We start from the raw sequence: 24,116 nt of genomic DNA, 5'->3' as shown, positions 1-24,116 counted from the left end.
TCCTGATTGGTCAACGTAAAATTCCTGATATATAATTCTAAGGAACAAAAAAAAAAAGTTCATTTTCAAATTCTTCTTCATCTTCTTCTTTTATATTGTGTCCCTTGTGTTTTATTTTCCCCTCTATTTATTTCTGTGGACAATTTCTGAAAGCAGAAATAAAGAAGAAATGGTGATACCTTGGGAGAGATGTACAGAATTGGAAAGAAAAAAAAAAGACTGTTGATTCAAAAGAATTAAACACAGGGGTGAATGGAAGAAGTAATGACAGGTAAGAAAGAGTTGTATTTCAAAACTGATAGGGGAAAAAAGAATAAAAAAGAAAGAAAACAGTTTCACACAGAAACTATGACTTTAGAGAATACTTTATTAAAGGAGATTATAATGCAGGAGAAGTGTAATTTATCCTTATGAATTACACTGTAGTTAACGAAAGAAGAGAGTAATGAAAATACCTGGTTGTAATAATGGTAGTAGTATTAATACAATGAAGGGCAATGAGAAGTTTGGAAAGTCAGGGACCTAGAATGCCACCTTACTCAAAGTCATCGCTAAAATTAGGATATCATTTATTTTGGCCACTCCAGTAAAAATATATGTAAGGCTGTGAAAATCATTGCATGTATGTATGTAAATAATCTGGATGCCTCCCTTTCCTAATAATGCTTCTGAAAGCATATTAGCCTAAGCAAAACACCTCTCCTTAAAGCATTTTGATTTCATTTCATTTTCCTGAAATGTTTGCAAGGTTCCTTCAAGAGAAATACAATAGAATAAAATAGAATAACAGAGTTGGAAGGGACTTTGGAGGTCTTCTAGTCCAACCACCTGCGTAGGCAGGAAACCTTACACCACTTCAGACAAATGGTTATCCAACATCATCTTAAAAACTTCCAGTGTTGGAGCATTCAGAACTTCTGGAGGCAAGTTGTTCCACTGATTAATTGTTCTAACTGTCAGGAACTTTCTCCTTAGTTCTAAGTTGCTTCTCTCCTTGATTAGTTTCCACCCATTGCTTCTTGTCCTGCCTTCTGGTGCTTTGCAGAATAGATCGAAGTACATAGCTGTTTAAAATTGTTTCTAGTTTTCTTGGTGCTTATGCTGGAATCATTGTCTTTCCTTATACTCTAGTAGATAATAATCAGGCCTAGCCTTCAAATATCTATGATATCCACTTCTTCTAAAAGAAGAAGCCAAGATCCTGGGTGAAATCATGTGATTGTCAGTCCATCTGGTTTTCATATATGTCACACCATTTTAATTTTTTTGACCAGACCTCATTAGGTTTAACGTAAGACTACATTTAATAAGGTTGGCTATACTAACAATCTTGCAAATCTTATTCTATACAATGGTACATTGGTACACAACTGCTTCAAAACTCGTCAAATTTGGCACTGGATGCATTTGATGCAAAAATATTGTCCCAGTACTTGGTGTTTGTTTAGTACTGAACCCCCTGCGATAGGAAGAGGAGGATGGCTGCAGAGGATAGACAGGAAGTCAGCCATTCTGGGAAAGTTACTGCAAAAGGAGGGGAACAGCCACAGAGGATGGAAAGGAAGTCGACCATGCTCAGAAGGTCACTGACATAGGAAAAGGGACAGCCAGAAAGTTATTCCAAGCTAAAACAAAAGGACAAATAAATAAATAAATCATGTGGTTTGTCCTTTCTAGTACTTGTCGGACTATCTGGAAGCAATTAACATGTATCGAGATACCACTGTACCTTCTTCTACCTTCTATATTCCTGTAAAGTAGGGAAGAAACTGTCTGAGCCACTTCTGGATACTATCTGTCTATTGGTGAACCGAAAACCTGTTTTATAACTTGTTTTTGGTAACAGAGTTTGCTTATGAAGATATTCTTCCTTATACTCTGTATCACCCCTGAAAACATCTGATGATGAACCTTTCAACTGATGATTAACTAGTTTGTGGCCATTTATAGCCACCTTTCCTTATTCTAGGAAGAGAAGGGTATTTTTATAATAAGAAAAAAACATCTAAACAAGCACTATTATAACATATCAAAGCTATCACTGGACAAGATTATATTTATTATCACATTGAACGGTTGTCTGAACACATGCATGAAACTGTAGATAAAAACAAGTGTTTCTGACATAACATTATCTCAACAAGCAGTTTTCTCACAGAGGGAAGAAAGTACCCTCCAAACATTAATTTTGTGTGGTAGATTTATTTTAAAATACTAGTGAGAATGTTACATATAGTATATACACAAGGCTTCATGCTTTTTAAAAACTAAGTATAGAAAACATGGCTTTTTAGATCTTCTGCTTAGAGAGAAAAAATATCATTTTATCAGCTGCATTTCCTTATTCATCAATTAAAATAAGTTTTGGAATCATTTTGTATGAACTGTTTCCAGATTGTATTTTCACACTTTGCCCAATCAATCAAATTATACGAGTGTCTGGATTTTCTATAGCTTTCCTCTAGGTTTCCACATAGTTTCAGTAAGGAAATTCAAATTAAAACTTTTTGCTCAATTGCCATTCTTTAGGGGCTATAAATGTGAGATTTTTTTAAATAAAAAAGCTATAAAAGCTCTACTCTGAAAGTGTAAAGAAGATGTGGCTTTTTTCTCCATGTTGGGCATGTTTTAAAATGTGAAGAGAAACAGTGAACCAGAACATAAAGAGGATGTTATTATAAGAGACAGATTGGATTTTAGGATTAAAAATGCAACCTACTTTAGACTGTTATAAAGAAAACTAATCAGAAGAAGAAATTAAACAAAATTCTTGACAGCCGTGGGTCAGCCATGATTTGATTAAAATTCCTCTACTGAGTACAGTGGTTGGATTAGTGTCATTATTATTATATGTTACAGGACTTAGAGGACCTTTATGGCAAGACCTACCACCTTTTTGTCAGTTTTTACCCACTGCTTAACTCTAATACCCTTCATGTCATTCATTTTGGAAGTTGTAGGCTTCCAGACATTTCTACTGAAACTGATTTGAAGGATTCTTGGTGAAAAAAAAACTGTAGTGAGAAAGCGGAAAAAGTCTCACTCCCATTAAGACATATAGAGAGAGACACAAACACAGAAGTTTTCTTATAGGTATAAGATACATCAAATATTATATGTCATAGAAATTATCATAGAATAACAGAGTTGGAAGGAACCTTGGAGGTCTTCTAGTCCAACCCCCTGCTTAGGCAGGAAACCCTACCCAACTTCAGACAAATGGTTATCCAACATCATCTTAAAAACTTCCAGTGTTGGAGCATTCACAACTTCTGGAGGCAAGTTGTTCTACTGATTAATTGTTCTGTCAGGAAATTTCTTCTTAGTTCTAAGTTGCTTCTCTCCTTGATCAGTTTCCACCCATTGCTTTTTGTCCCACCCTCAGGTGCTTTGGAGAATGGTTTGACTCTCTCTTCTTTGTGGCAGCCCCTGAGATATTGGAAGACTGCTATCACGTCTCCCCTAGTCCTTCTTTAAAATAGACATACCCAGTCCCTGCAACAGTTCTTCATATGTTTTAGTCTCTAGTCCCCTAATCATGTTTGTTGCTTTTCTCTGCACTCTTTCTAGACATCTTTTTTACATCGTGGCAACCAAAATATGTGGCAATATAAATTAAGTCCAGCTAAAATAATATATTTTTCTAAGGGAGAATAATGGTAAATGAATGACAATAAACACTAACAAGGTATTTTGGAATTTTCTTTTAATTAAATATGGTTGGACACAAGAATGATAACCAAGACTTGAGATGTTTCTAAATGTTTTCAGATTGGATTTATTAGATGCTAATTACTGAGTTATTCCATTAGAAGATTGGCAATGCTGTTCCAGACATCTAATGAATAATTTGGAAACAGGATAATTTTGGCTATGGTCTACTTTTAAATTATTCTCCACATTCAGGAAACTGCCCAGGATAATCTAGCATCCTGCATACAGTGAATGGACCTTTGCAAAATATAGATATATATTTCATTTCAAACAGAAACATTGTTATACAGTTTGACAGGTCTGGCTTTGTTTACTTGATCCTGAAAATGTTATTTCTTTCTGAATATTGTTCTTCTCCCATAAGACTAGAAATTCCATACAAATAAATTTGTGAAACATCTGTACTTCTGGAACAAAGACAAAAGTGACAGCTGATATTTTGATACTTTTTCAAAACTTTCCATGTTAAACACATCCTTGAGGTCGAGTTGATAAAACAGAGGAAAAGTTATATAGAACAGTTGAATATTAAAACTCAAAATTGGACTTCATACTAAACCAGAAATCTTGACAAATCAAAGTGAAAAGACATGAGAAATGTAAACACTGTATTGTACCAAAACTAATAGGTATGCACCATGCTTAGACATGCTGTATAGTTGCAAGTTTATGGACAATGACTACACATACAAGCAAATGAAAGCAGCTGACCACGTACCCACACACCTGGGCAGAGGTGCACTCCACACTCTTCGGCCACCACCAAGGCAGATGATTTCTGAAGCTCCCTCTAAGCGGTATCCAGAAGAACAGGAGAAAGTAAGAGTATCTCCTACTTCAAAGTTAAATCCAATTCTACTTCCAAACTGAGGTGTCCCAGGGTCCTCACATGGTTCTAGATTGTATTCTAAGATGGAAATAAAAAAGCAAATCAACACCTCATTTAAAAGCATCTGACAAAGATTTAACTCAGGCCAAATCATTAAGTGTTGCTATCTTATTATAGATAACACATGTGTACCTGAAAATCAGCTTAGCCTTCAGATATTCCCACCACCACATGCATGGTCAAATAAGTAATACTGTGTTTCCCCGAAAATAAGACCCTGTCTTATATTTTTCTGAACCCCGAATTAACCGCTTGGCCCTATTTTCAGGGATGTCTTATTATTTTGGGGCACATGGAGCAAGATGGGGCTCCTCTTGCCGTCTTACCTGACTTCCAGCTCTGCATTTAAATATTTTCAGAGAGGGCTTATTTTCGGGGAGAGGCTTATTTTAGTGCATGCACTCAAAAGCCCAATTGGGCTTATTATCAGGGGATGTCTTATTTTTGGGAAAACAGGGTAGCAATTCAGTTGAAGTTTATAATCACGCTCATACATGTTCAACAGAATCTGTGAGAGGCATGTTTATGATTCCAATCACAGCTATAAATGAATGCGAGTTCAACTTATAAAATTATCCAAAAAGCTCTGCACCCTGAAAACAACATCTATTTTCTTATGAGTTTATTTGGAATATTATGTCTTGCAATTGGTCTTGAAACCACTCTGATGTGCTGTGATGTTCCTGTTAAATAACATACTTTACTTTTATTACAATTTTCTTCAACACCAGTACAGTAGACATACTGAGATCTGTGTAATGGGAGTAACATCAAAAGCAACTGCAAAATATATTTTTTTTAAAGAAAAAAAATACATATCAGAAAGAAAAAGGTAATATTTGGATTTCTCCTTCTCACCATGCCCCATCTTTGTGACTCTCTCTGAGGTAACTATCGCATTTTCTTCAACCTAAAAAAAAAAGCTTGTTTCGTTCCCTTACCCGAGAAAGAAATATTAAATCCTTCATAAGATATTGAAAAGTCAGAAATAAAGCGCAATTGAGCCCTGAAATTTCCATAGAGACCAGCATTGATTGGAGATGGAAGTTCTGAACCAGTCAGGCGTGCTAGTGGTTGAGTGAAGCTGCGATTCTCTGTGATTAGAAGGTAGTCATGATGATCTTCCAAATGGAAGGTGTGAAAGGTGAACTGCACTCCTATTAGAAAAATAAAATTAGACTCACATAGTTAACATGAAACCAATTATAACACTGATTAAACTCATACATTTCATTCCAACTATGGGCTCAGAAAATTAAACAAGGTTTATTTTACCCTTGTCCTCAGAGTCTTTCTTCATCTATTTTGTCTCTCATCTTTACTGAAACCATTTTTTTTTTTCTATTTGTGAGTATTATTCTACATTTTGAGGGCATTTAACAATAGGGCTAAAAATGCCACCACTTTTCATTTACAAACCAAAGGAAAACGTTAACATTTTATTGGCCTAAATTAAAAACTAAACTGAACTAAACAGTAAATTAAACAAAACTAAACTACTGTAAATAATATTTTTTTTTAAAAAAAAATGTTGTTATTCTTGACAGTTCAAATGATAACATTAAGGGTGCATAATATGAAGCACGATTAAATGAAATGTAAATGCATACCTTTTCCATGTGTTACATCCACAGTCCATGTGCAATTCAATGAATTTGGATACAATTCAGGATAACCAGGAGACAGAATAGTTCCACTAGGTCCTCTAACATCCCCTCCACACAGAGCTGAAATGTAAGGCCAGAATGTAAGGAGGAGAACATCAGCATAGGTAGTCATTATAAGTTTCCCAAATAACAACTAGAACTTCTAATGTCACTACTTAAACTACAGTCTGTAACTGGGAGGACCTTAGTGAATTAATAGAATAATCTCTAAATGCAACCGACATTTACACAAAGTGCTCACAAAGGAACACAATTAATACATTAATTGTTTAAAAAAATTGTTAATAAGTATTCTGAATTGCTGTAATTGATTTCAAAGAATGAAAAATGGAAGAATGAAAAATAATTCTTTCTTTGCAGGAAAATTGTATATGTTCAATTCAACAGAAACTTGTTGAACTGTGTCTGTCTGTTATTTACCATCCATCCATCCATCCATCCATCCATCCATCCATCCATCCATCTATCTATCTATCTATCTATCTATCTATCTATCTATCTATCTATCTGAATACTTTAAACATTTTTGAAGGGCTGGGGAAATCAAAGCATATGCTGAAATGTTTCATGCCTTCTACATTTTTTTCACCCTACTTCCAATTATGAGAAAGGTTTGCCATAATACTTGATATCTAAATTTAAACTGGCATACTATAACAATATATTCTATTGTAGATGGGTTTCTCCAGCATTTTTCTGGAATATTCTATATAGCCTCATATATCTGAAATAGCAAACTTGCTGATGAAAACAGACAAGGGAAAAAATCAGTTCTGAAAAGGAGTTTGCTTCTTGACGGAGAAATATTATGACATTATGGTTCCTCTAGAAAGCTTGTGAGCAGCAATAATCATTTGAAACATTGGTTTGCAGCATTTTGCCACTTTATGCTCAACTAACACAGATATAGAAATATGCTGCAAAATTGAGACACACTCTAAATTTCCTGTGATCAGAAAAGCAGATCTCAATGAAATATATACGCCTCTAGATTTGACGTCATTCAGAAGGCTGGAGTTCAGAGTTTACAACAATATATAACAGTTCTAATACAAAAAACAGACTAAAGAGAATCATAATATCATATCTAGCAAATATTAAATAAAACTCATATGGCACAAAAAAGAATGATATGTTGATTCAAGGCATGAGTCCCTAGACTCCACAAGGGAACCCATAATCTGGGTTGTGATCTGAGATTTTTCCTCCCTCCCCATTAAATTACCATTGCTTTACCATTGAAATTATTTTGTTTTTGATATTGAAAGTAACTAATTTAGCTGAAATGGCTAAAATTTCAGCATATTTGAAGGATCACACACAAGAAAGGTATATACAGGACTGGAGAAGATGGATTGATTATATTCAAAATAAGTATCAGACTAAAAAATATCAAATAGCTTATGAATGATTTTTTTAACTGTATAAGCGCTATATAACTGATATTAGAAGTATTATGTCTAAGAAGTAGGATTTTATCTATCGGGGGTTAAGAATTTTTTTTAGGGGGTGTTAGTTTAATGGTTGGTTAAGCAATTTAGTTTATTGTTAAAAGTTAATAGAAATACCTTGTGTTCTGCTCTGGGAAGTCGGGGAGGGGGAGGGGGGGTTGGGTGGGAGGGTTGTGGGAAAACTGTGTTTTTTTTTCATCAATAAAACTTTTTCAATTAAAAAAAAAAGAAATTATTTTGTTTTACAGGACCAGAGGTGGGTTTCAGCAGGTTCTGGCCAGTTCTGGAGAGCCACTAGCGGAAATTTTGAGTAGTTCAGAGAACCGGTAGCAGAAATTTTGAGTAGTTCGGAGAACCAGTAAATACCACCTCTGACTGGCCCCACCCCCATCTTTTCTCTGCCTCCCAAGTCACAGATGATCAGGAGGAAATGGGGATTTTGCAGTAACCTTCCCCTGGAGTGGGTGGGAATGGAGATTTTACAGTACCCTTCCCCTGCCATGCCCACCAATCCATGCCACGCTCATCAAGCCACACGCACAGAACCCGTAGTAAAAAAATTTGAAACCCACCATTGTTAACAGGACATATATATTCATATTTATTTAAGAAACAGATCATCTATACATCTTCCAACAAAATGGATACTCATAGTATTTTATCGAAAATTGCCTGACTGCTCAAGCTACTACAGCACAATCAACAAAACCTTTGAAAAGGATAATACTATCATACATTGACAACATCTCAGAAACTACCAACAGAAAATTGCAGCCACGTGGCATCACATAGCACCATGAACCAACTAAAGGCCTTTGAAACATCCTAAGTAAATCGAAGAAGTCGAAGATATCTCACATGTTTTATTGTACTGTGAGTTATACTATATATTGTTTTAAATTGGAATTTTAATTTTATATTGGCTTTTAATGAGGAACTGTGCATCTTTACCGTTGTGAGCCGCCCTGAGTCCTTGGAGATAGAGCGGCATATAAATTGCAATAAAATAAAATAAAATAAAATAAAATAATAAAATAAAATAAAATAAAATAAAATAAAATAATAAAATAAAATAAAATAAAATAAAATAAAATAAAATAAAATAAAATAAAATAAAATAAAATAAAATAAATAAAACTTAATATGTATTCTCCCCTTATTAGAGAGATTGCCAGGGAGGGGAGACAATTTTTGTTTAGGCTTTCTCTTGCAGGACTCAAATCTGGCTATCACACATACAGTGTCAAAATTCTGTGTTGCTGCAATGTCCACAAGAAAAAAAATGGTTATAAAATTATAGCTGTCAATTTGTTATCTCTAACGATTTTTGGAAAATTATATTTACTCACATACTTATCGGCTCTCCGCTCACATAAACTAGGGAGTGACCCTAACTGTTTGAGAACATATATTTTCTTAACAGGGATGTTATTATCCACTGTTAATGTCAGTACTATTTTTTAATATTGTAAACAGTCATGTCTATTGCGGGTCTATTACCATAATAAAGTTCTATTCTATTCTATTCTATTCTATTCTATTCTATTCTATTCTATTCTATTCTATTCTATTCTATTCTATTCTATTCTATTCTATTCCATTCCATTCCATTCCATTCCATTCCCTATCCTATCCTATCCTATCCTATCCTATCCTATCCTATCCTATCCCATCCTATCCCGTCCTATCCCGTCCTATCCCGTCCTATCCCGTCCTATCCTATCCTATCCTATCCTATCCTATCCTATCCCTAAGTCAGTCATCTTATATTGGACAGACAAATAGACGAATAAGTGTGCGTTTAGAAGAACATAAAAATGCAGTGAGGAAAGAAGAGCAAACTTCTTCTTTGGTACAACACATGAAGGCCACGGGACACAATATTGATTTTAATAAAACCAGAACAGTGGTGAAAGAGGAACATCTCAACAAAAGAATAATCAGGGAGGCCATCGAAATTGAAAAGAGGCCGCAGAATATGAACAGACGGGACGACGCCTCTAGGTTATCAAGTATTTGTGAACCTGCACTGAGAGAAACTCGAGTGTTAACATCAGAAGAGAGGCAGAGATTCCAACAAGCAACCGGTGGTGTTGTAAGGCCTGCCAGAATTCTTCCCTCTTTGCAGAGGGTGGCTAGCAACAGGGAGAGAGAGAGAGGATCGAGCCAGAAGACAGGCTGAGATCTCAACTAACAATCAAGGGTGCTGGGATGCCTACCAGAATCCTTTCCCCTCTACAGCAGACAGATAATAATAGAGAACCTGAGAAAGTTAGGCCTGTAACACGCAGCCAAACAGCCAGGATGAGGAAGAGGAAGAAAAACTGATGTTCTGCATAACATCATAGCTTACGTAGGTAAAACCTGGCTAGAAAGAATATGCACATAAAAGCCTACGAAAAAGAAAGAAATAGGTAGATAGATAGATAGATAGATAGATAGATAGATAGATAGATAGATAGATAGATAGATAGATAGTGTTTACCGTATCAGGTCTCATATATATATGAGACACTACCTCTATGCTACAATACATAAACAGTAGATTTAAACTGAGAAAGAAAGTTAAAAGAAAGTTTTCCTGATTTTTATCACTAGTGAGCTCATTGCAGGTTGCATTGGTTTCTGCAATGGGTCTAGCAATTTTTTTTTTAAGTACTAAGCCTTGTCTGCAAATTGCCCAACAAACAAGCTAAAGACCAGAAAAGGGATTAAACAGAAGGAAGCCTCATGACAATGGATTTTTGTTTGTTTGTTTTTTCCACACTGTCTTTTTTAAGCCGGGATGCTGATGATTGAACAACTTGATAGATGATTAAACTTGCAGTTTAATTTGTGGTAAATTTCTGCATGCCTACACTTGCCCAGCCCCATTCTGTCTCCCATTAAGAAGAGTGATTGGTGGTTGTTCTCCACACTGGAACATGATGCTCAATCAGAGGGAAAATGAAGCCAGGAAACAACTCATTACTTTCCTTCAATTATTTTTATATTGTCAGGATAATGACTTAGAGTAGTCTTGTTGTTGAGACCGAATAAGGCTCAGCCATGGGGAGGGGCATCATATTTTTTTTCCGCTGGTCCAAGGGCTGGCAATTCTATACGATGCTTTTTGAGGAATAGAAATTGGGTCATTTATAGGTATAGTTTCTTTTCCTCTTTAAATTAAGCCATCCCAATTTCAATCTGAAAGATACAGGATTACAAATTGGTAGCGTTTGTTTACTCAATGGACAAATCCCATTGTTCTAGAAGGAGAGAAAGAAGGAAAATCTCATTTACTTAATGAACTGTACACTAGTTCAACCACTTGAGGAAGACATTTGTCACAATACATAACATTATTGCACAGTAGGGAATACTCTTCACAGACAGCTTCTTATTAGTGTTTATTTTTAGATAGTAAACATGTAGTACGTTGTAGCATAAAGAAATATGTCTACTATAGATATTCCCATTTGTGCTCTATGAAGCTTGATCTATATAGGCTTCAACATACTCTTACAACGTTCCTCTTCAGTTACAAAAAAGAGCACTGAAGGGCTGGTGAACAAATTCCATTAGCCCACCTTACTACTTCAGGTTCAGTTGTTACAATAGGAAAGTAATCTCAGTTGTTCAGAAACCATTGACAAATCAGAGCCCTTTGCTGATCCCACTACAAGGAAAATAATGAAATTGGAGATTTGATGTGTAGGAATGGACTGAAGTTAGATAGCATAAGATCCGTTAATTATTTGATCTGATCTATAGCTGAGTCCTTAGATTATCCCCTTTTACATATGGTCTTATTTAGCCCGTAAACCAAAAAAAGTTCAGCCAGGTTCTCTCATCCGTTTACAGACTCATCATAAATAGAGACTGAATGTAGGAGTGAAAATAGACACTTTAAACTTTGCAGAAGATTAATGCACATATTTCAGCATCTATTTTTTTTAGTATGCTATTGAAAAATTGCAATTTTCTTTCCAATTGTAAGTATGCAAGAATAGGCATACTTGGGAGTGAACACCTTTCTTATAAATAGAAGCCTGTGCTTTTAAAACAAATACGAAAAAAAATAATAATACTTAAATACTTCTTTAAACCTCAAGAAGGCTTCCTGAGTTTATGGGTTTCTTATTTTGCCTTCAAGGTATAGGCTGGACCAAGAGAATAAAACAATGTGATTGTAGTTCTTCCAATAAGGTTTCCTTTTGGTGATAATAAAAATTACAACTGTTTCTGGGGCCACTGTGCATGTTTGTGGAAATCCTGAAGTTGTAAGATGTATACTATAATATGTTAAACCACACTATTAATTGCTCCTATCTGCAAGTATGATAGTTATTCCCACAGAAGAAAATGCCATCGTACCATGTTAAGAAAATCATTACAAACTAATGTTTCTTGTATTGTTTCTTAATAACTGTTCAGAATGGAAAGAAATGTGAAATTGATTTCTAAATATCTTTTTCTCAGCTGGCAAATTAGGTTGCTTACATCACTGATTGCCAATATAATTACAAGGTTTTTGTAGAGACCCTGTAATATTCAGTACATGTACACAGGCCTCTCCCGCCCCCGCCCCCCCAAAAAAAAATCATCTTTATGTGGGAAGAGTTACTATTGTTGCCTCAATAAATATAATGAATTTGTCTTTGTTATTAATATGGGCAAAGTTGACTATTCCTACCATCACAAGTTGGAAGCGGATGGCTCCACCAGTGGTTCTTTTCACAAAGCAGAGGCTCCTCGTGATTTAGTCTATAGCCTGGGTCACATCCAAATGACACAGTTGATCCAATGGAAAAATCATGCCCATAACGATGACCATGTACAGGTATACCAGGGTCCAAACAAGAGTAGGTATTAACCATTACACCTGAAATTCAGAAAAAAAAAAAGAAATACACAATAAATTAAGAACATAATAGCATGACTTGACATGATAGCAGTGTTCCAATATCTCAGGGGCTGCCACAAAGACGAGGGGCTCAATCTATTCTCCAAAACACCTGAAAGCAGGACAAGAAGCAATGGATGGAAACTAATCAAGGAGAGAAGCAATTTAGAACTAAGAAGAAATTTCCTGAAAGTGAGAACAATAAACCAGTAGAACAACTTGCCTCCAGAAGTTGTGGGTTCTCTGACACCGGAGTTTTTAAGAAGAGATTGGAAGAGATTTGTCTGAAATGGTATAGGGTTTCCCAATTGAGCAGGGGGTTAGACTAGAAGACCTCCAAGGTTTCTTCCAACTCTGTTATTTTGCTATTCTATTAAATGAGACACTTAACTACATAGAGATCATTTTCAATTTATGAACACAGTTAAGACCAGAATTTCTGTTGCTAAGCAAGGCAATTGTTAAGTGAGTTGCACCCAATTTTATGGACCTTTTTGCTATGGTTATTAAGTTAATCATATGGTTATTAAGAGACTCCCAAGTCCCGCATTGACTTTGCTCAAAGGAAGCTGACTGGGAAGGCCACAAATGGCAATCATCTGAACCCAGGATGCTGCAACCTTCATACATGCCAGTTGCCAAGCACCTAAATTTTGAGGTGTAAGGATGCTGTGATAGTCGTAAGTGGGAGCTCAGTTCAGAAGGTCCTTTTTTCAACATTGTTGTAACTTACAATGAATGATTGTAAGTTGAGGATTACCAGTATATAATATATTTTCATGAAGATTTTAAAAGGAAGGAATGCATAACAAATAGGAGACATGACTATCAAAGTGTTAGTCTATTTCAGGGCTGTCAAACTCCCAGCCCGCGGGCTGGATAGGTCATGTGCTGACCACACCCATGTCTGGTTTAGCAAAGGAGAAAAAAGTCCCGATACGTCACATGATGCCACTGTGACAACATGAGTTTGATACCTCTGGTCTATTCTATGGACTTTGGAAGCCACTAAGATCTGAGCTGGAACTTTATAATTATCTCAGTAGTATATCAACATTTTTTAAAGTTAAGAGGTTATGTTTTGACAGTGTGGCAGTATTACCTTCATCACTCTGAAGTAGAGATATTCATAAAAACTTTCAACCTTTCCATTCTTTCAGTTCCATACTTTGAAAGCTGTCATTATTTGGTACTTCCTATCCTGGTCATCAGTGTAGGGTTTATTCCCCTACAATCTTGACTGCTATGTTTGAAAAGACAGTTTATGTTCTGACCCACCACTCCACTCTAGTAAACATTTTCCAGATCTTTTTTTACTTATAGGTTGTAGTTTGTGCATTTACTCTTTTCCATCTCACCTAAATATTGCGGATTCAATCCATTTATACAACTCAAATATCTTAACTAGCAACACCTGCAGGAAGTGCTGGTAATTAGGATACTGTAGCTGGAGACCTATATCATTACTTGGCTAATATACAGCAACTCAGGAGCAGAGCATCCACCTTTACAGGTTACAGGAGTCAGGGTGGCTATTCACAGGGCAAGAATCAATCTTTCATATTTATGATTAGAAAATATATTAGTAATAGTGTCCAAATCTCCCTGGTTTGTGTAAATCTCATGACCACAGCCCGTAAGCCCCGAGGAAGAAATAAAAGCTAAGACCTTGAAATACATTTATGCCAGTATTTATTTTATATAGTCAGGGAACATTTGCAGTACATTTTGCCAAAGAATATGGAGAGAGAGAAAAAATACTTACTTTCATAGTGGATTTTGAATCCGTTATTAGATCGACTGTTATCTGTTGTAAACAAGAGATAAATGAAATTGCTGCTACTGAATAAAAATTGAGGGACTTGTGTACCATTGTAAGATCCAAGAAGTGGTGACAAAAGATTTGGTCCATCGTGTACTTCAAGAACATCATAATTGAGTTCTGTCTGGAATCTAAGTTGGAGAAACACACAGAGACATAAAATATAATCAAAGACTGCATGTTCAGAAAATTGTTACATTTACTCTTTGAAAAAAAAATATTCTTGTTTTCTAGGTCCTTCCAAATCCTATTCCAATTACATTTTTTCGAATACTAATGATGAGCAGAATGTATTCCTTTATTTCATCACTGTTCTAAAATCATGGAAGATATCACTATAGCATGTCACAGAAGTCCATATGTTTCTAAACATTTTTAAACACATGCATTTTGCCTCTCAACTGTGCAATACATCAATTTCACTTCTATGGCGATAGTGTTCAGTTGCTTTATTTACACCCCTTTATGCTATTTTACAAGTGGACTGTATAATGAAGGAAGTCATATGGTGAAACTCACAAGGATTTTCCCAATCTAGGCATTAAGCTTGGAGGAAAAATCCGAGGTGTAGGGAAAATCTTATCAACTGAAATAACTTTTGTGAATTATATTTAGAGACCATCCCTTTTCAGGTATTTGTTTGAGCACATCATTTTAATAAATATTTTTCATGTGATTTACTGCAGTTTGTATTTTTTTTAATTGAATGTGACCTTGAAAGAATTTGGTTAAAGTATAAGGGTGATGTCCCAAGGATACTTTTTCAAGAGGCATCTGGACTTTCTTGTATTTCTTTGAAGACGTTTCGCTTCTCATCCAAGAATCTTCTTCAGCTCTGACTGGATGTTGGGGAATGGAAAGATTTATATTCCTTGCAGATAGCTGGTCACTTGAAATTTTTTAGAGAGTCATTGAGGCCACTTGGGGGTTTGTCTGTTTTCTCAGGGACATTCCTTGCCTCTTGGAAAGCACCTTTGGGACAACCATGAACTGGATGACTGAGAATCTCCATTGACATATAAGGTTTTGTTTTGTTTTGAGGGCGACTGCTCAATTAGCTTTAGACTAATTCCTGAAGTTTTTTTGGCAATATTTTGGAAGTAGTTTCCTAGGGCTGACAGAAAGTGACTGGCCCATGGTCACCCATCTGTCTTTATCCTGAGGCAGAACTAGAACTGATGTTCAATCAGTTTCTAGTTTGTTACCTTAACAAACTGACTCTCTAAGATATGACTAGGGGGTGAACCATTTTATATACATTTCTATAGTTGGGTGCTGAATTGTCAAGGTTCTACATTGTCTGAAAAACTCAGCATAGCTGCCTCAAGTTTCTTGTACTCCCTGATCTTATTGCATGTGCCTGCAGTAAACAATGTCTTCTAGGATTGTTGCTCAAATAAACACAATATACTGCCTCAACAGCAAGGATATCTACAAGGTGCAATGAGGAAAGGCAAGGTGACCGCCACAAGGAAGACACAATCAAAGCTTCACCCCTTTTAATGAGTGGGTGGAGATTCAATTACATGACCAAGGCTGCTATCTTGATATTCCCTCTGATTGAGGAGCACATTCAGAGTCACATTTCAGGCCCTTTGGAGTTTACGCCTCAGGAATACCACATTTGAGGACCCAGATTGTTGGGTGCAATGTGCTAACTCTGTAAAAATTGCTTAGAGAGGGCTGTGAAGCACTGTGAAGCAGTATATAAGCAATGGTGGTATGCTGCCAGTTTAACAACCAGTCTGCTGATCGCACATGTGCGCAGTTTTACAAATACTAACCTTCTGTGTTATCACTTGGGAGTAACACAGCTGAGGCTTGGTAATCTGCTCCACCATGCCAATCAGCTGAGAAGATAAAGGTAAGTAAAGCACAGGGGTGGGTGGGCAGGCTGACCTGATCATCGGAGCAAACCGGCTCACTCCCAGCTGATTGTCGGAGCTACCGGTTCGTCTGAACCAGTCCGAACTGGTAGAATCCCACCCCTGTATTAGTGCTATTGCTATTGCTATTGCTATTTTTTGCCAGTCCAAGCAAGCATAATCAAGTAACAAATCTAAAGAAATACACACCAGATACATGGCATTTCACATTTAATACCACAAGTCAAAAACTAATGCTTCTATAACTTTACCACATAAGAATCATAACATTTTAATTTAATTCCTATATATATATGACAATTTAAATCTATTGTGTCTTTACATTTCCATTTTATCATGATTTAATCTCAGTTAATCACAAGAAATACCATAACATTAAATATTTTGCAAAGGCAAACATCTAGAAACCTTTGTATAGTTATTACATTGGATTCAGTCAGGATTTGAATCAACTAACTGAACATAATGAAGCTTATCTAAGCCTGTTTGACTAACTGAAATGTTATTGGTTTCTGTATCTCCACATAGGTTTGTCCTAATCAAACCATTTATTTTACCTCATAATCAAATATTTATTGAATAAGCCACAATGCAAAGTTTTAAAAGTAAAAATCCTATGAAATAAATATTAATTGAAATTACTGAAACAAAATAATATCCAAATTGATAGCATCAATTTACTAAGACAGGATGTTTTGATCTTAGCCACAACACGGTCTCATTGCAAATTTCGCACTACCCATTTATTCTACATCCTGTACATCCTGTACATGCAAATATTTTAATATATTTTTTTCTTAAACAAATTTACATGGCTGCTCATCTACCTGAAGGAATTCTGGGTGGGAAACAAGATTTTTTAAATATATATGTATATTTAGAACAATGAACCTAAAATAAACAAACAAACAAAAAAAGACATTGTGGTCTGGATAAAACTTGCATCCATTAATGAACACTACCATCCTAGCTTCATGAACAGGTCTTCACTGCTTTCCTGAAGGCCAACAGAATCGAGACCATCCATTTTATCAGGGATGCCTACGGAATAAGGCAGACATAACATGGCTATGATCACTCTGCCAAACCTAATAGGATTGAGCAAAATGCATCAGTTCCTTGCAGGGCATGAATTGAACTCAAGCCTATTGGGAATCACCGCACCATAGCCATGTTACACGGATGTAATGTTACTGCCTATGCTGCTGCATTCTGGAACAGCACAGCTTCTGCATTTTCTTGAAGCACATCTTCACATGGAGTGCATTGCAATCTCTAATTGGGAACTGGGAGTTCAGTGACTTATGAGGTTAGAACAGTGGGCTGATGATCAGCAGCCTCGAGTTCAAGACCCTGCCACGGGGCAGGGTGCACTCCTGTCACTTGCTTCAGCTCCCACCAATCCAGCTGTTTGAAAACTGGTGACCACAAGTAGATCAATGGGTACCACTTCTGTGGGCAACTTCACAAGAATGAGAAAGGAGCCCCCAACTGGACACCCCCCAGGCAGAGGTTATGTCACCTTGTCCTTCTGACATGGAAGTATTAGTTTTGGGAACTGACCAAATCATGAGTGACTATGAGCAGCATATCCCAATCTAAGAATGAGCACAACTTGCAGACAAGATGTCTCTGGGCAAAGGCTCTTCTAACCACAGCTGCCACCTGATCTTCAAGCAGAGTTGTCACCCCAGAAAAACCTGAAGATTGCAGACCAAACCTAACTTAACTTTTTCTAAATCACTCAAAGATTATATTGTGAGTTTCAAGTGCCTTCTAAACTATCTTTTTCTGAAAAACCATAGGGTTGTACTGAATCATTACAATATTTTTTTCATGCAGCTGGTCTTTAATGTGTAATCTGTTCTGTTGAACTTTGTTTACTGAAGCTGAAACTGAGTGTCTTGTTTTTATAGAGAGCACTCGATGAATTATTAAATCAGGCACGACTGAATAGTAATTTTCTCCACTCCCTCACACCCACTAAGAAACAAACACCAAAATTGGGGGAAAACATTACTAATGCTAACTGTTCTGCAAAGACAAGTATTTTCACTATATTGCCTAGGGCAAAATTACATTTAAAAGAGTAATGCGTGTATCTGATTCAGCAAATGATTTCTTGAAAATTGATTCAATATATTAATTGTCAAGTGCATATATGCCTCTCTACTAAATGAGATTTCATGATGAAAATCAAACATACTTTAATTATAAAGAAGTATAAGCTCAGGTTTAATATCTTTCTTCAGATGTAGCAAATCAAAACAAAAAACAAAAGTCAGTATCAAAGCAACTAAGAAAATCCAAAGAACATTAAGCTTACCTGTAATCAGATTTGAAACATACAGTACAATAATATTCTGGGAAATGAATTAATGGTTTCATGAGCAAGATCCAAGATCATTAGTCTAATACAGTACTTAACAACATGCTGATTAACTACTGGCATTTAAACTCTAATAATTATGTTTCAATTGTCACACTAAGAAAAAAGTACTAATTCATATTCCCTTCTCTAGTTGTTCCCCACTTTTGTGATAATACATCAACCTGTAACGTTTAACAGATCATGTCATCACTTTTCCAATTGAAGTAAAAAGGGAAACATGTTCTCTAAAGCTATGGAACCTAGCGTCTTATTCAGGATCAGATGCATGAATTTTCAACTTGAAAGATAGCTTTGAAAATGGATGTCAGACCTTCTGCAAACAAATGAATATGTAAATTAGATTTTATTCACTATGGGGTTTGGTTTTTTGGGTTTTTTTTTTTAAAGAATTTGGCTAACCTGGATCATTTAGCCAAATCCCTGCCCTCAGAAGCAGGGATTTGCCTAGGTCCGTGATGGCGAACCTATGGCATGCGTGCCACAGGTGGCACACGGAGCCATATATGTGGGCAAGCGAGCTCCAGCGTGCATGTGTGCATGCCAGACACCTGATTTTTGGACCTTCTGGGCCCACTGGAAGTAGGGAAATGGGCCGTTTCCAGCCTCCAGAGGGCCTCGGGGAGGGAGTAAAGGCCGTTTTCGCCCTCCCCATGTTCGAAGAAAGCCTCTGGAGCCTGGCAAAAAATGGGCCGACTGTGGCCCCCGTCCATTGCATGCCAAAAGCATGGGGAGCATGTGTATGTGTGGGGGGTGGGGCACATTGAATGATGGGTGTGGGCATGCATGTGTGCAACCCCCCCGCGCTCCCCCCGCTTTTGGCATGCAACGACAAAGAGGTTAGCCATCACTGGCCTAGGTAATTTAGTACAAGGGGTGGGTTGCTACTGGTTCACCCCCGTTTGGTAAAACCAATAGTGGCAGTGGTAGGAGGCTCCGCCCACCCACCCAGACGTCATCAAAAATGCTCTGTGCATGCGCAGAACCTTCTGTGTATGCGCAGAAGCACCGCACGCTCCCAAAGTGAGTGCCCGCTCCCGCATGCTCTTAATAGCAAACCAGTAGCACCAGGATTTGAAACCAACTACTGTTTAGTACCATTAAAGAGTAAACAATATAGTGAAACAGTCATTTCACTAAATGTCCAGAAAGAATGGTGCTGTTTGAGAATTATATCAGTACAAGAAAATTGTAGGGGTAACTAATTTATCTTCTCAATTCAGAGAAAGAAAGAAAAATTGATGTCAGATACCAATGTCCCATAGGTATCTGAGAACAGACACTGAGGCTACAGTAAGAATAAAAACAATTTTTCCCCATTCTTGTATATTATTGTTTTGATTTAAATATATGTAGTACACCAGATGATATTTGGAGGTGGAAACAGATAGTTCATGAAATATTATTTTCCATCAATCATTGAACTCTGATTATTAGGAGTAGCTGCAGTTAGAGTGGTTTATTGCTGTTATGTTTTTACTCCCTTGTAATGTGGTGAGAGCCTTTGAATTGTGATAGGTGATAAAAATCTATAAAATAAACTAACTTTTCATGTTATTTTGGCAAATTATAATTTCTGTGAATTTATTTATTATGGGCAAGTCCCATGAGAAAAATTTGTTTGCAAAGGTTAAAGTAAACTATTTACTTCTTAGACTTTTCGGTGTTTAGGATTAAGGGCATTTTAGCATGCACAAAGGAAATATATCTATTATAAGCCAATATTCCGTTCTACATGAGAAAAGTACAACAGGGTGGGGCAATCTGTAATTCCTACAAGGGCCTTCCAGTACTTTTTCTTTCTTTCTTTTTTTAAATATAAGAATAGGAATGTATTTGGAGAAGCTTCACATCTCCATCTCCACCTAATCAAAGGCAGATGTTCGGTTTGTGATATCAGTACATTACAAGTTGTGCTGACTAGCTTCCAAAGAGTATAGGGGCAAAGTTGAATCTCAAAGCATTGCCTATGTATGAAGTAGAGAACCATAGGTTTAGAGAAAGTGAAGTCAATAAAAAAAAAAAAGGAAAAGAAGGGAAAAATAGCGATCAAAATATAGATTTTCCTCTTTTAGTATTTCTGTTCTTTCCCTTTCTTTCCATCTTTTTCGAGATACGTCTTTCAGAATTATGAAGAAGAGTTTTGAAGATGACTGAGAAAAGCAACAGTAGCAGCAACAACAATCACAAAGCAATAATAATTCCAAAACATCTGGAACACCACTTGAACACCATTGCCATTGACAAAATCCACCACCAATCATTTAGAAATAGCAGCTTTACTTGGAACAGTTTACATCCTGCAATAATACCTTTCATACAGGGGTGAAATGCTCCCGGTTCGGACCGGCTCGGGTGGGTAGGTAGCAATGACGGTGGGCAGTTTGGAGAACCGGTAGCAAAAATCCCTGCCCCCACTCCCCATGCCCAGCTGAGCCGCACGATCATCAGAGGCTTTTTTCTTTTAAATGCCTCTGACAAGCCAAGTTCTGACGATCCCAGCTGAGTTGCCTGCCGATTAGGCAACTCAGCTCTGACGATCCAAGCTGAAAAATTTTTTTTTCTTTTAAATGGCTCTGACGATCCAAGCTCTGATGATCCCAGCTGAGTTGCCTGATCGTCAGAGGGTTTTTTAAAACCCTCTGGGATCGTCAGAGCCTTTTGAAAGCCTTTTTTTTACATGGTTTTACATGTAAAAAATGGTTTTAAAAGTAAAAAAAAAATAGGCCATGCCCACCCAGTCACATTACCCCCCCACCAAGCCACGCCCACAGAACCGGTAGTAACAAATTTTAGATTTCACCACTGCTTTAATACCATCAAACAGCAACACCTGTCTACCCTAAGTCCTTGACAAATCCTGCCTAAACATTTGTCAATCTACACATACATGCAAAAAAATTCTTTAAAAAATAATTACCACTGTTATGACATGTTTTAAAATGATACATTTAATGTAACCCACCATTTTATAGATTACATCCTATATCGTACTAGGTCTTCTCAAACATCGGTATTTAAGATGTCTAGATTTTTTTTTTTAGTGAAGATGTCTAGATTTTATTTCAAACATAGGAAGAGTCATAGTCAGTTGTATTCATCCTTTAATGACCCATAAGATACTTATGGTAATCTCACAAAAAGTAGATAATCACAAAGCTAATTTCTTTGTATTGTCCACCAAATATCATTGAAATACACAATGCTTTTTATCAATGGACAGAATATGAAGCCATCATGACTAATTAGTAACCATCAGGATATTGCACGTATCACAAAGGAAGGCTGTGTTCTGGATCTACACATCTAAGTTGTTATTTATTTTATTTTAATTTAATTTATTCATTCATTCATCAAATTTAGAGACCACCAATCATAGTCTCAATGGGCAGTACACACTTCAAAACATAAAAACTGTATAAAAATACTATATTTCAATAAAAGGAGGCAAGTCCCATTGGGAGACCTAGTTTGTAGTTATTATGATGTCTTAGACAAGCAAAGCAGTACAAACAAAAGAGTTTTAAAAAATTAAAACTAAAAACAAATATTGAAGAAAGAGACAATTTTCTAAACACATATGTATGTATTCTGTCCTGACATTACAGAACCTTAGTAGAAGCAGGGGTGAAATGCTACCAGTTCGCACCGGTTCAGGCGAACCGGTAGTAATAAAAATTAGTGGTTCGTCTGAACCGGTATTTCTGATGATCAACTGAGCCGTGCGATTTATATTTGCTAGAAAGCAGGAAATCCTGCTTTCTAGCAAATCTACATCGCAGCACAGCTGTTCTCTCCATTCACTGTTCTACTTACCTTCAAACAGTTTATTTTTTCCGCGCAAAGCGCACATTTGGTGTGTATTGTGCATGTGCGCGCATGCAGCATGTGTTTGGTACGCACTGCGCATGAATGCACACAGCCCACATTTGACATGCAGCGTGTATGCGTGGGCAGTGAACCAGTGGCAACTCGTGGAGGATTTCATCACTGGGTAGATGCCTTTACTATAATCTAATACCTTGTATATGAGTACATCCTAATTGTAGCACTATCATTAAAATACATTACAGAATAGTGGGGAATTCTATCACTTTGACCTTACAAAATAGAAGCAACCACTCCATCTCCATCAAACCCTTAAGTCATGAAATTAGAGTAAATATCCTCTATCATTGAATCCATTGCATAACAGTGTTGTACATTCAATGACCCAGACACCTCTACAAGTTTTTTTTGTTTTTTTTTACTGAAGTGCAAATAAAAGAAAACATGATTAACCAAAATTGGCTTCTGCTACAAAATCAATAATAATAAAAGTTTTAATTAACTCCAGTTTCAACAGACAAGGTGTTTTTACCAGAGCATCTTAGGGGAAAAAAAATGCAATAGACATTCTTAAGCATTGCATTCTTAGCAGAAAATTCTCTTAAATTTATGTAACTATGCCAATTGGCATCACTGTGTAATGATATAATTGCCTGAATAACCCATTTAGACTATTTGTATAATGAGGCCACAAATCATGAAAATCATGGTAAACCTCCTGATTTTGTCTCATATGTAATGATGCCATGACAAAAAGAACATACATCAGTGCAAAAAACTTTTGGATTTAATGGACATTCAGAAGCAATGGACACCTCTCTCCTACCCTACGGGTCCATTAAATCAAGGTTTTATTTTTCTGCTGTAATCTCCTGGCCATCAGTTAAAAGTAAAAAAAAAAAAAAAAAAAAACAGAAGGAGGAAAAAGAAAGCTTTTGTCAAGACCTTTCAAATGTAATTTTGATAGAGTGTCCTGGTTCTGCTTCAATCACCCACTCACAATTCAAGGAGTCTTTATAATAGCCAGGCCAGCCTGGAGAAAGGATGACTCCACTGGGGGCTGCAAAATGTCCACCACATGGAGCTATAAAAAAGAAAACAACAAGTTGTTATTGTCGGGCTAGAACAGTCATCATGCTCAGATTTCTGAAATAAAAGGAAATCACAAGAGCAGAAAGGAAGGCTGGAAAGAAGAAGCTACTTTATCTTCAGATAAACTTGAGTCAAAGTGAAGCATAAATCAAATAAAATTAGAAATAATCTAGGGGAGCCATAAACTGGCATTGCAATCCTATATAACAGAATAACGAGTCCCTAATTCAGATTTTAGGGACACGGTGGCTCAGTGGCTAAGACGCTGAGCTTGTCGATCGAAAGGTCAACAATTCAGCAGTTTGAATCCCTAGTGCCATGTAATGGGGTGAGCTCCCGTTACTTGTCTCAGCTTCTGCCAACTTAGCAGTTCGAAAGAATGTAAAAAATGCAAGTAGAAAAATAGGGACCACCTTTGGTAACAGCGCTCTGTGCGCCTTTGGCATTTAGTCATGCTGGACACATGACCATGGAGACGTCTTCAGACAGTGCT

General features: G+C 36.6%; 1 protein-coding gene across 1 annotated transcript in view; it reads right to left on the bottom strand.

The window, feature by feature from the left end:
* The window catches only part of CSMD3 (CUB and Sushi multiple domains 3), a 700,075-nt gene that overhangs the window by 219,790 nt on the left and 456,169 nt on the right, over positions 1-24,116 (bottom strand). Inside the window, exons 16-21 of the mRNA XM_070942050.1 lie at positions 23,477-23,615; positions 14,372-14,559; positions 12,397-12,585; positions 6,214-6,330; positions 5,545-5,760; positions 4,433-4,621 (exon numbers count right to left, since the gene is read on the bottom strand). Coding sequence (XP_070798151.1) covers positions 4,433-4,621; positions 5,545-5,760; positions 6,214-6,330; positions 12,397-12,585; positions 14,372-14,559; positions 23,477-23,615 — 1,038 coding nt within the window. The remainder of the gene's footprint in view (positions 1-4,432; positions 4,622-5,544; positions 5,761-6,213; positions 6,331-12,396; positions 12,586-14,371; positions 14,560-23,476; positions 23,616-24,116) is intronic.

This window comes from Pituophis catenifer, unplaced genomic scaffold (genome assembly GCF_029215685.1).
Source record: "Pituophis catenifer annectens isolate HBS135680 unplaced genomic scaffold, rPitCat1.0.hap2 SCAF_3, whole genome shotgun sequence".
Taxonomy (NCBI): domain Eukaryota; kingdom Metazoa; phylum Chordata; class Lepidosauria; order Squamata; family Colubridae; genus Pituophis; species Pituophis catenifer.
The sequence above is the reverse complement of the archived record's forward strand: the minus strand, read 5'-3'. Positions and strand labels throughout refer to the sequence as shown.